This window comes from Morus notabilis, unplaced genomic scaffold, assembly GCF_000414095.1.
Source record: "Morus notabilis unplaced genomic scaffold, ASM41409v2 Scaffold375, whole genome shotgun sequence".
In the NCBI taxonomy this organism is placed as follows: Eukaryota; Viridiplantae; Streptophyta; class Magnoliopsida; order Rosales; family Moraceae; genus Morus; species Morus notabilis.
In genome coordinates this window covers 121,405-134,792 of record NW_010365977.1, presented here as the reverse complement: position 1 = coordinate 134,792, position 13,388 = coordinate 121,405, and the positions used below count along the sequence as shown (strand labels likewise).

Here is a 13,388-nt window from a genome sequence, read left to right as displayed (position 1 = left end):
GAACATTTCTAAGATATTATATCCATCATATAGATTATAGCATGTATGTCACAGAAAATGACCGGTGAAAATAAAAATATAAGTTTGTCCAAAGACCACCAAGTGACCTAAGAGAACAAAGGAAAAGCATTGATTTTTTTACGAATAGGAAAGAGTCAAAAAATCAAAAGCAAGTAAAACAGGGAGATCAGACGAAACAAAGGGAAAAGAAGAAAAGGCAAAAATAGCAAAGAGGAGAAGAAAGCCAATGTATGTATAAGTAATCTTTTAGAGAAAGAATTGTGTAAAAAGGGTGGAAGCATTGGAATAGGTGAAGAAAAGGACAAAGACGTAGCTAAGAGGTTTAAGTCAAGAAAGATAGGTAAAGTAAGAATTGAGGCAGCGAGAACACATTGAAAGCAGTTTTTGAACAAATTAGATGGAACTCACTCTGTCAGAATGGAATGTGATCATCATCGCCATATAGAAAAAACAGCTGAAAATAAAGTATGATTACTAATATTTGCTGGCAGCAAAAGAGAATTTTTCTCAGCTCTTTACATCAGTGATATCTATCAATAGTATAGCAAAAGTTTATGCGAACATAGATAATAAACCGTAAACAATGGACATTAATATTGCGATTGCAAATTCATACATCCAGTGCCAACAATAGTTCTTAAAAAAACCTCAAATGCTGCCAATATCACCGCAAGTACCAAAACAGACCACGCAAGGGTCAACGTCGATAAAAGGACGCAGCAATAAGTATATGAAGGAGTAAATGACAGGGACCTGGAAAAATATAGATGAATAAGTAAGGAAACAAATGAACAAATGAGGTACCAAAAGAAAAAACTGATAAAATACGGATGCCATAATATTTTTTCTTGGTTGTTGGCCATTGTTTTAGTTCTCATTTCTAACATGTGTTATACCTTGTCAATGAACAATCATACTTATAGACATAAGAGAATATTCAATTTGATTATGGTATAATGTTGTATTTGTATTTTAAAAGCATGTGGAGAATAGACATTTCTATTTCTTAAATATGAAACGTGAAATATCCATCAAATAAGTATGAAGGGCAGTAAAGGATGCAATAGTGAAGATATAAAGTAGTAAACGGTAAGGAATCTAAAGAAATATAGATAGATAATAAATAAGCAAATGAATAAACAAATAGGCCTAAAATTGGACTGAAATTGGACTAAGAAAAAAGAAAAAAAAAGGACCGAACAGAAGAGAAAGAGAGAAGAAAAAAGCAGGGGAAAAACAATCTTTTCCCCTAAAATTGGTACAGATTCTAGATAATGGATGAAGAAAGAAACTGGCAATTCATTTAATACCTCTGCAGCAAAATGGGTACAAATCATCAAGGTAGTAAGACAAATCAACACTATAGGGAGCACAGATCATCATTTTAATAATTAAGACAAAAAAAAAATCAAAGATTATTCATACTCGGTAGAAAATGAGCCAAGGTAAAATGCACCGACCTACATAAATTGTCTGCACACAAAAATCCATCAAAGCCGAAGATAAAGCACATGGATCAACAAAACACCGTCTGTTAGTCAACAGAAAATTGCAACAGATATTGCTGAGCATGAAAAAATTTATACAAAGCAGCCATTAAAAAAAATTGAAAGAAAAACATGCATTCCAACAAAAGGACATAAAAACCCTAACCAAAACCGTTAATCAAACCGACGGAGAAGCAACAAAAAAAAAATTCAGAGAGCTCCCCACTAAGAGCACCAAAAAAAATCAACATAAATCACAAATGAAAGCAGTGGAAAAGCCCAGAAGAAGCCGATAAAAACCCCAAATTTCCAGCCAAATCAGACAAAAGGGGCAAATGAAGAAAAAAGCAATGAAACTCCCAAATCTTTGCGCCCAAATGATACAAAACGAACAAAAACACTTAAACCACAAAGGAAGAAATGCATTATTACGACCAAAACCAACCGAGAGAGACGGATCATACCGGGAGGGGAAAAAAAGCACCGAAGAAGCCAAGAAGAAAGAAATCGAGAGAGATTGAGAAAGAAAAAGGCATAAGCCCGTGGAATGACCAAAAAGCCCAGGCCTCATGATCAAAGGAGGGCTGACGGCGACAGTGGTGGTGGTGCAGAGGTAAGGATCGGGGACGACGGAGTAGAAAAAATCGCTCGATAGAAAGAAAGAGAAGAAAAAAAAAGAGAAGAGAGAAAAAGCTAAAAGCTTGTACGATAAAGCTTCCATTTCTTTAAGCTTCTGCGAAGAGAAGCGAGAAAAACCGAAGAGAAGCGAGGTCGTCCTTATCTGAGAAAAAACCCAGAAGCTTCTACAAAGAAGCAAAAGGAAAAAGGAAAAAAATGACCTCAAAAGACCAAGAAGCCCACAACCCACAAACGAAAAAAGAAGAGAGAAAAAGGGCAAAATCATCATAACACTATTGTAAAAACAGTAAACTGAGTGTGGATGAACGGTGCCAAGACGGTTTCCTTTAGTATATAGTAATAATTTTGAAAATAACTTTTGGATATTTTCATTGAGAAAAGATTAAGAAGAGAGTGAATGTGGTGTGATTTATCTTATAATGTCTTAACTGCAATGATACTTTGTTGTAATTTTATGAAAGAGAAATATTTGTTAAATGGCATATAATATCAATAAAAATTAACATAAGAATAGAATACAAAAAATACTACAAAAGTAATCTAAATTTAGTAACACTTAAACAACCAATAAACAAATCTATTATTTTTTTGGATGAACTCTAGCCAAGTCTTAATAAACAACTAAAAAAAATATATCTCATTTTAATGTAGAATATTTTTGAATTACTTTATTATAATCTAATAATAAAACTAGGGATGGTTTTCTTAAGGATAAAATGAGTTAAAGTAATATTTTGTTAACTTCTCAGATCACGTACTTCCTGTTGTTACTATTTATTTGTGGGAAGATTGAAAAGAAATTAATCAAGACATCAACTAAATGTTCCATACAACACACTTTGAGGAAGAAAAGAGAAATGTAATTATTAACCTAAAAGAAGATGATAGGTAACTATTCTTCACAAAAGAATAACAGATGGTTGGATGCTTATGCAATTATAAGCTATACTATACTTCTCAACGAGTAAAACTTGCATTAAAACACAACAATTTGGATCCTTATGCCATTATACATTACAAAATACACTTTGTAATGATAAACACTCTCATCGACATTTTAACTCAGTGAAATATCCTAAACTGAGAAAATATGGGAAAAAATTTACAGTTTTCCCATAGATTACTCCAATCAGTTCAAGCAGGATTAACACGGGGTTCAGTTAACATTTTAACCATTTAGATCTATTGTTATTTCATCAGAATGCGGAAAGAATGAGGAGGAGAAGTCATCGGAGAAAATAAAAAAGAAGAAACAGTTGAAAAGAGCCAAGAGAAACCTCACATCTACTCTTCAAAATTTTGCATCAATCATTTGTCCCCTTCTCGTGTGAATCGTTAGGTTTCCTCTGTTACTCCTAAGCTTTCCTCTTCTTGTGAATCGTCGGCTTTTGCCTTTTCACTTCTCGTGTTTCGTATTGTAGTGATCTACAAAGTTGAATAGAATGAACTTTGTCAATTAGAAATATAAGACCTAAAAAAAGAAAACAAATAAAATGGATCATTATGTAGAAATGGATGAAAAAAAAAATGCCCAAGGGGGAGGTACTTGTTCATTGGTCCCTAATGTGAAAATTGTAAGTGCACAATATCGCACACAAGTAATAAAATAGTGAATAAAGTATCGTTTCCACGAGAATTGTAAAATTTTAACTAAGTATCGAAATTGGTTAACTCTAAAATTATTTAAACAACCTAAAATAAAATAGAAAAATAGTAAGAGCAAATACAAATAAAAACTCAAATAAGTAAAGCTAAAATAAATAAAAGACTCAAACAAATTAAAGACTAGGGCAACTGATTTTACCAAATATAATCTTCTTTAATTCATTATGCTTACTAATATTGCCTATTATTCATGTGTTAGAACGCGTAACCCTAAATTATTTAATAGTCATTCTAGGGATGCTATCAAATACATTCCTAGCATGTAAACCCACTATCTCTCAATGTGAATTCCACCACCTTAGAAATTCATTATGCTTTATGGTTCTCTTAATTGTTCACACAAGTCATGTTACTATCGCTAGATGTCACATGCATCTTACGATTTCTCTCACAAGAAGCTATTCCTAAAAATCTCTTTTTGGGGTTTCAATCTAGGTCTCCAAAACAATTCAAATATTGGCCAGATAATTGAAAGCATTAAGCATAGAGAAAGATATAACAACCATGAATAATAAACTCTTAGTGAATTAATTCATTGAAAGCAAAAATAAATGAAATGAAATTAAAATAGAATTGGTAATCTCGTAGCCCTAGCAAAAGAAAATTAGAACATAAAAATAAAAATAAAATAAATCAAGGGTTTCAACATCTCAATTCACAAAAATACAGAGATAGAGAAATTAGAAGGAAAAAACTCATATGGAGGTCACAGACTCCAAACTTGACTCTTCAATCCTCAATCTTCAATTCTTGATCTTCAAAATATTTTCTCCCTTGCAAAACCTAAAACTAAAAATAAAAATCCTAAAAGAGTGACCCAAAATTCCCCAAAATAATTCTCCTAATTTTTTCTCTCTCAGCTCTTCCAACAGGGCTCTGCTAATTTGTTGTGGAGGCCATAATGGCAGGGGGTCCTCTCCTCCTCCTTTTCTTCCCAAAAAAACCTAGAAAATAACCCTAAAAATCATATTTATAGTGTTTGGAATCGTAGTGGTATTTTTGTAAATTTTCGGAACTCAAATGAACTCAAGTTGGAAAAATTTTCAAAGTAGCGCTGCGGCCCTACTATTTGGGCGCCGCAGCCCTACTATTTGGACACCGCGGCTCTGGCCTGAAAAATAGCCTATCCACACAATGCTTCAAAGTAGAGCCACGACCCTACTATTTGGGCGTCGCGGCCCTACTATTTGGCGCCGCGGCCCTGGGCAGAAAATTGCTTCATTGCGTAATTTGGTGCCATGACTCCATTGTACAAAGCCGAGGCTCTCTTCTCTCAGGTTTTTGAATTGCAAATGAACCATTTCAAGGCCTAGGCGCCATCTTTCAAGGCCGAGGCTCTCCAATCTCAGTTAAGCTCCAAAGCTTACTCCAACACTCAACTACGAACTCCAAATGTTGCTAATATGCAAAATCAACTAAAAATACAAAATTAACTACTAAAACCAGTCTAAAACTAACAAAACACTCAATTAGAAGTATTAAAAGATAAACACAAATCTAATGTATTAGTTCCACTCTCTTGAACATTCAAAAACCACTTCTATGTATGGCTACATATCTGTCTCTGTCAAAGTACACAAAAGTAGTTAAAAGATAGCAAAAACTAAAACCTCAAAAACAAAGATAAGGTTAAACAGAAGCAAGCACAAGATTTTCATGTAGCTGTTAGGTTATGGATCCAACAAATACAAGTATTGCAAATACATGTTTTTTTTTATAAGAAACAAGTGAAAATTTTATTAAAAAATAAACGCAGAACAAAGAGTACAGAAAAGATTAAAGATGGATGACATATCCATCCAAAAGGCAAAAAGAAAACCAAAAAAAAAATTAAAAAACAAGATTACATAACAACACAACCAGCATCTCAACTCAGAATGTCTTCCAACCTAATATTATCAGAGACAATGGCATCTGTTGCAGCCCACAAAGAAGTAAGGTATTTTGCCTTCTAAATAAGTCTTCAACAACCATCTCACTCTCTTCAAAAATTCGATGATTTCTCTCATTCCACGTTACCCAAAGAGCAGCTAAAAGCATTGCTCTCCGTATGGTTTGAGCCTTCTTCCCTCTTCGGAAACCCCAAAAACCTCCACCAGAATAGCACAACTTTAGGCTAGAAAGCACCACTTCAGTTTAACTGCTCCAAAAAATTTTCCCTAAAGACTCCGAGCCATCTTGCAATGCATGAATAAATGATCCGTTGTTTCTGAATTTTCTCTGCACATGACACACCAGTTGGGAGACAAAGAACAATGGAGACTTTTCCTCTGCACTAAGTCACAAGTGTTAAGTTTTCTTTGAAAAAATAACTAGGCAAAGACCTTGATTCTAATAGGAGCACAAGATTTTCAAGTTAAATACACGTTATACTATAATAGTCAATACAGTGTCCAACAAGGGACCATGACTTCATCGAGAGAAGTTAAAAAGGAACTTTCAAAATTCAATGTTAGAGGTGCACTTTTCTCTACACATATAGGATAAAATAGTACCTAACTATTTTTTAGAACAAATGCTTCAATCATCTTCCAGTCACGTTCAAATTTGAAGGAGTCGAGCAAAAAAAAAAAAACAAAACAAAAAAGTCTTTATAAGTACAGATGGCCTTAGCTATAACAACTATACATTATAGTGTCGTCATTATTTTCATCCGGCCATTACAATTAACTTTTAACGGATGAATGAAAATTCCAAAAGATCTTTAAAAAGGGAATGAAATTGTGCCAAAAAAAAAACAATCAACACCGACTCATCAATACCCTTCCAACAAAAAAAATAAAAATAAGAACCTCATCAATAACTTGAAAAAGTTAAAAAACCAAGTGGAAAAAAAAAGAAAAAGAAAAACAAAAAGAAGAAAGAATCGTAACCAATTGATGGAGAAGCAACCTGCATAAAAGAGAAAAATATCATATCTGATAAAAACCTTAGAGAGAGAGAGAGAGTTATATATATATATATATATATATTTAGCAAATATCTCACCTTCATGTAATAATTTCGAGACATTGTCATCTTAAAAGCCATAAATAACATGTTCCTTGTCCATCAAAATATAGAGAGACAAGTGGACAATCAAGAAGCAGACAAAGAAAAAGAAAGAAAAGGCGAGGGAGAGAATAACACAAAAGAAGAGAGAGAAACACTGAAGAAAATGCAAAGAACAAAACACTAACACTTCAGGGGAGGGGAAAAAAGAGCAGCTATGAGGAAAAAAAAAGGAACAACAAATTACAAAGACGAAAGCTTTCAACGGTACAAATGTGAGGGGAGCTACAATAAACCAACCATGATATCTAATATACTTATAGATAGAGACTAGTTGCAGTCACGTGCTTCGCATGTGTCAGTCTTGCTGTGAGAGTTAAATGTGGTGATTCGGGTTTTTAGATTATTGAATAGTTTTTATTTAAGGAATAATTTGAGTTTGAATTTCACTTTTAAAAATAGATTTGAGTTATTTTTACTTTCATTTATAACAAATTATAAGGAAAAACATGAATTTGTTTTTTAAACATGATATGGCTATGATGTTGGAAATAAATAAATATAATTAGTAAAATTGATATATTTAAAAAAGAAGCACCATAAGCTACCGTTATGCTAAAAAAGAAAAACAAGAAAGATAACCAATTGCCGGTCATGCTATGAGAAAATTCAACAAAAGGTTCCATTTTCATAGACAAAGTGTGCTCATTAGTAAAAAAACTAGGAGCGTAATCTACCTTATATCTCAAAAAAAGAATACATTTACACCAAAATCCAACATCAAGTATCTTATAGTCAAATACAGTTTCTCTTTTTTTCACCAAGATGAATGAGATTGAAAAAATAGTATGAAATTAAATCTTTCTTCACCAGATTTTTGATATATGCTTTTCTGATTTCTTCCTTTTTGTTAATCTTTAAATGTATCTAAATTTTCTGTTTTATTCCTTCGTTTACAACTAGGAGAAAGAGGAAGGCAAAGAGAGAGGAAGAGAGAGAGAGAACCTGACGAATTGCATTTGCTTTCTCCAATATTGCAGCAACCTTCAAGTTGGTTTTAGGAGTAGGACCTGGAATGCTGGGCCTTGTCGCTGCAGCAGGCTTCAAGTTGAAGGACTGAGGCCACAGACAAAACAATATAACAATTGCCTCAAAAATTCAAGATAAAAAAATCCAATTAACTATCGAGTTGGATAGAAACGGTAAGCCCTAACCTTAGTTCGTAACTGTTCTAGTAGCGAACAGATGTGCAGGGTCATACGTTCCTCAAGGAACAACTGGTGAGATCTGCACAGCTTGAAAAAAAATAAATAAAAAAAATCGGTCGCCAATCTATGCCTCAAAAATGCATATCACCAACACTGCAATGTTATGTATACAGTGAAGCAACATAAATTAAGAACACTCACTTTGTATGTGACATTGGTACAACTGGGGTGGTCTCTATGTTTCACTAAAGAAGAAAACAATTTCAACGAGTATGACACTAAAGTTGTACTGAGAAGAAGTTCTTTTTCATTACTAAAGAAGTTACTTTCACAAATACTTTGGCCATGAGGTAGCCGTCACAGTATTGACAAGGAGGAAAACAAAATAAGTACATATATTTCTTCATCTATTCAGCATTCACCCATGCACAATGGGTCTGTGTATATTAATTTATGAATCTTTATATAGATGTGTATAACGTGAACATGCAAAATTCATGAATTGATGCACCTAAGTACTCGTAACCTCATATATATTATGATCTAACACATGTTCACTATGTCAAAAAGTATGTGTTTCTAGTATTAGAATCCAACCTAAGCTTAAAGATACCTGAGATTTTCATGTAATAACCTAAAAGCCTATATAACAAATTAATATGGTAAAGTCTCAAATAGATTCACCCAGTCCAATTTATTAATCATTCTAACATGTACTAAAAAATTAAGCTCCTTAAAAGGTAATAAGTTATTATGGTGAATAACAGAAATCGAGATTTGGAGAATGAATGCTTCACCAAGCTTCTAGAGCTAATCCACCCAGATAAAAATTAGATTGCTTCAAGTTTTGATTTTACTCAAAATCTACATAATTAGGCCCTCTAAGTATTCATATTTGGAGACAAATATAAATAGATGTGTTACAGTTTTAAATAGTTTAATAATCTTTAACTTCCTACATTGCCACAACAATTTGTATGTTTATTGCAGTGACAGTCATTTCATTATAATACCTTCACTTTGCGGTTCTTCTTATCTCATTGAATCTCTACAATTGCGATTAAAGATGATGTTGCTTCTATCTTGAAGAACGATGGATCAGTATAACGCTACAAACATGCTCCTGCTCCCGCCACATCGAACCTATTAGAAACCAACAGGGATTCTAAGACTTCTCAAGTTGCAAAGTCAATTGTTTCAGTCAGATCTTCAAATCAACATCACTTGAGTATTTTTCGAGCAAAAATTCACTTATTTTCATCAATTTCCGAGAAAAAAAATCGGAGAACTATGACTGAAAACGGCCATAACTTTTGATCTAGAAATCGTTACTGGGCCTATAATATACCAAATCGAAGCTCTTTTCGAGCTCTACAATCGTGGTGGGGTGTAGCCCGCCAACCCAATTTTTGGGCAAAAATTTACTTGTTTTCATCAGTTTCGGAGGAAAAAAAATCGGAGAACTGTGACTGAAAACGGCCATAACTTTTGATCTAGAAATCATTACCGGGCCTATAATATACCTAATTGAAGCTCTTCTCAAGCTCTACAATCGTGGCCGGGTGTAGCCCGCCAACTCAATTTTTCGGGGCAGAATTCACTTGTTTTCATCAGTTTCGGAGGAAAAAGAAATTGGAGAATTGTGACTGAAAACAGTCATAACTTTTGATCTAGAAATCGTTACTGGGCCTATAATATACCAAATCGAAGCTCCTTTCGAACTCTACAATCGTGGTGGGGCATAGCCCACCAACCCAATTTTTCAGGCCAAAATTCACTTGTTTTCATCAGTGTCGGAGGAAAAAATCAAAAAAATGTGAATGAAAACGACCATGACTTTTGATCTAGAAATCGTTACTAGGCCTATAATGTACCAAATCGAAACTCTTTTTGAGCTCTACAATCGTGGGGTGGAGAAGCCCGCCAACCCTATTTTTCGGGCCAAAATTCACTTGTTTGGATTAGTTTCGGAGGAAAAAAAAATCAGAGAACTGTGACTGAAAACAGCCATAACTTTTGATCTAGAAATCGTTACTGGGTCTATAATATAGTTACTTGAAGCTCTTTTCAAGCTCTAGAATTGCGGACGGGCGTAACCCGCCAACTCAATTTTTCGGGCCAGAATTCACTTGTTTTCATCAGTTTCGGAGGAAAAAAATCAGAGAACTGTGACTGAAAACAGTCACAACTTTTGATCTAGAAATTGTTACTGGGCCTATAATATACCATATCGAAGCTCTTTTCGAGCTCTACAATCGTGATGGGGCGTAGCCCGCCAACCCAATTTTTCGGGTCAAAATTCACATGTTTTCATCAGTTTTCGGAGGAAAAAAATTGGAGAACTGTGAATGAAAACGGTCATAACTTTTGATCTAGAAATCGTTATTAGGCCTATAATATACCCAATCGAAGCTCTTTTCGAGGTCTACAATCGTGGTGGGGCGGTGCCCAAGAACCAAATTTTTCGGGCTAAAATTCACTTGTTTCCATCAGTTTCGGAGGAAAAAATTGAAGAACTGTGAATGAAAACGGCGATAACATTTGATCAAGAAATCGTTACTGGGCCTATAATATACCAAATCGAAGCTCTTTTTGAGATGTACAATCGTGGGTCGGCGAAGCCAGCCAACCCAATTTTTCGGGCCAAAATTCACTTGTTTTGAATAGTTTCGGAGGAAAAAAAATCTGAGAACTGTGACTGAAAACAGTCATAACTTTTGATCTAAAAATCGTTACTGGGCCTATAATATACCATATCGAAGCTTTTTTCGAGCTCTACAATCGTGGTGGGGCGTAGCCGCCAATATTCACTTGTTTTCATCAATTTTGGGTGGAAAAAAATCGGAGAACTGTGAATGAAAATGGCCATAATTTTTTATCTAGAAATCGTGACTAGGCCTATAATATACGAAATCGAAGCTCTTTTCGAGCTCTACAATTGTAGTTGGGCATAGCCTACCAACCCAATTTTTCAGGCCAAAATTCACTTGTTTTCATCAGTTTCGGAGGAAAAAAATCAGAGAACTGTGACGGAAAACGGCCATAACTTTTGATCTAGAAATTGTTACTGGGCCTATAATATACCTAATTGAAGCTCTTTTCAAGCTCTAGAATCGTGGCCGGGCATAGCCTGCCAACTAAATTTTTTGTGCCAGAATTCACTTCTTTTTATTAGTTTCGGAGGAAAAAAAATCGGAGAACTATGATTGAAAACAGTCATAAATTTTGATCTAGAAATCGTTACTGGGCCTATAATATACCATATCGAAGCACTTTTTGAGCTCTACAATCATGGTGGGCCGTAGCCCTCCAACCCAATTTTTCGGGACAAAATTCACATGTTTTCATCAGTTTTGGGAGGAAAAAAATCAGAGAACTTTGAATGAAAACAGCCATAACTTTTGATCCAGAAATCGTTTTTAGGCCTATAATATACCAAATCGAAGCTCTTTTCGAGCTCAAGAACCATGGTGGGACGTGGCCCACCAACCCAATTTGTCGGGCCAAAATTCACTTCTTTTCATCAGTTTCGGAGGAAAAAAAATTGGAGAACTGTGACTGAAAACGGCCATAACTTTTGATCTATAAATTGTTACCGGGCCTATAATATAGCTAATTGAAGCTCTTTTCAAGCTCTAGAATTGTGGCCGGACATTGCCCGCCAACTCAATTTTTCAGGCCAGAATTCACTTGTTTTCATCAGTTTTGGAGGAAAAAAATTAGAGAACTCTGACTCAGAACAGTCATAACTTTTGATTTAGAAATCGTTACTGGGTCTTTAATATACCAAATCGAAGCTCATTTGGAGCTCTAAAATCGTGGCTTGGCGTAGCCCGCCAACCCAATTTTTCTGGCCAAAATTCACTTATTTTCATCATTTTCGTAAGAAAAAGAATCGGAGAACTGTGACTGGAAACGGCCACAACTTTTGATCTATAAATCGTTTCTGGGCCTATAATACACCAACTCGAAGTTGTTTTCGAGCTCTACAATCGTGGTGGGACGTGGCCCGCCAACCCAATTTTTCGGGCCAAAATTCACTTGTTTTCATCTGTTTCGGAGGAGAAAAAAATCAGAAAACTGTGACTGAAAACGGTCATAACTTTTGATCTAGAAATCGTTGATCAGCCTATAATATACTAAATCGAAGGTCTTTCCAAGCTCTACAATTGTGGCTGGGCGTAAGACACCAACCCAATTTTTCGGGACAAAATTCACTTATTTTCATTATTTTCGTAGGAAAAAAATTGAAGAACTGTGACTGAAAACGGCCATAACTTTTGATCTAGAAATCGTTTCTGGACCTACAATACAACAAATCGAAGCCCTTTTCGAGCTCTACAATCTTGGCGGGGCGTCGCCTGCCAACCCAATTTTTAGGGCCAAAATTCACTTGTTTTCATCAGTTTCAGAGTAAAAAAAAATCGTAAAACTGTGAATGAAAATAGCCATAACTTTTGAGCTAGAAATCATTAATGGGGCTATAATATAATAAATCGAAACTCTTTCCAAGCTCTACAATTGTGGCTAGGCGTAGCCCACCAACCCAATATTTCGGGCCAAAATTCACTTGTTTTCATCAGTTTCAGAGCAAAAAAATCGTAAAACAGTGAATGAAAACAACCATAACTTTTGATCTAGAAATCGTTACTAGGCTTGTAATATACCAAATTGAAGCTCTTTTCGAGCTCTACAATTGTGGAGGGCCATAGCCCTCCAACCCAATTTTTTGGGCCGAAATTCACTTGTTTTCTTCAGTTTCAGAGGAGAAAAAATCAGAGAATTGTGACTGAAAACGGTAATAACTTTTGATCTAGAAATCGTTATTGGTTCTATAATATACCAAACCGAAGCTCTTTCGAGCTCTATAATCCTAGCGGGGCGGCACCAACCAACCCAATTTTTTGGGCCAAAATTCACTTGTTTCATCCTGTCGGAGGAAAAAAATCGAAGAACTGTGACATAAAACGGTCGTAACTTTTGATCTAGAAATCATTAATGGGACTAAAATATGCTAAATCGAAGCTCTTTTCAAGCTCTCCAATTGTGGCCGAGCGTAGCCCACCAACCCAATTTTTGGGGCCAAAGTTCACTTATTTTCTTCATTTTCGGAGGAAAAAAATCGGAGAACTGTAATTGAAAACGGCCATAACTTTTGATATAGAAATCATTACTGGGCCTATAATATACCAAATTGAAGCTCTTTTCGAGCTCTACAATCATGGCGGGGCATAGCCCACCAACCTAATTTTTTAGGCCAAAATTCACTGTTTTCATCCGTTTTAGAGGAAAAAAATTGGAGAACTGTGACTGAAAACGGCCATAACTTTTGATATAGAAATCGTTAATGGGTCTATAATATACTAAATCGACGCTC

At 35.0% G+C, this 13,388-nt stretch overlaps 1 protein-coding gene across 1 annotated transcript; it reads right to left on the bottom strand.

Annotated features, from left to right (window-relative positions):
• Window positions 1-392: 392 nt before the first annotated feature.
• LOC112093765 lies at window positions 393-2,283 on the bottom strand. The gene is made up of 3 exons (XM_024172837.1): window positions 1,973-2,283; window positions 1,482-1,552; window positions 393-774 (listed from the first exon to the last, which is right to left on the bottom strand). The coding sequence occupies exons 1-3, from the start codon at window positions 2,227-2,229 to the stop codon at window positions 719-721; spliced, it is 384 nt and encodes a 127-aa protein (XP_024028605.1). The 5' UTR covers window positions 2,230-2,283; the 3' UTR covers window positions 393-718.
• Window positions 2,284-13,388: the final 11,105 nt, after the last annotated feature.

Bases quoted from the DNA above. Each gene is read 5' to 3' on its own strand.
- LOC112093765 (XM_024172837.1), bottom strand. From the start codon at position 2,229: ATGGAAGCTTTATCGTACAAGCTTTTAGCTTTTTCTCTCTTCTCTTTT. The intron at 1,553-1,972 runs GTATGATCCGTC...GTTGACTAACAG, and splicing joins GTGCTTTTTTTCCCCTCCCG to ACGGTGTTTTGTTGATCCAT. The intron at 775-1,481 runs GTCGGTGCATTT...ATATTTTTCCAG, and splicing joins TGTGCAGACAATTTATGTAG to GTCCCTGTCATTTACTCCTT.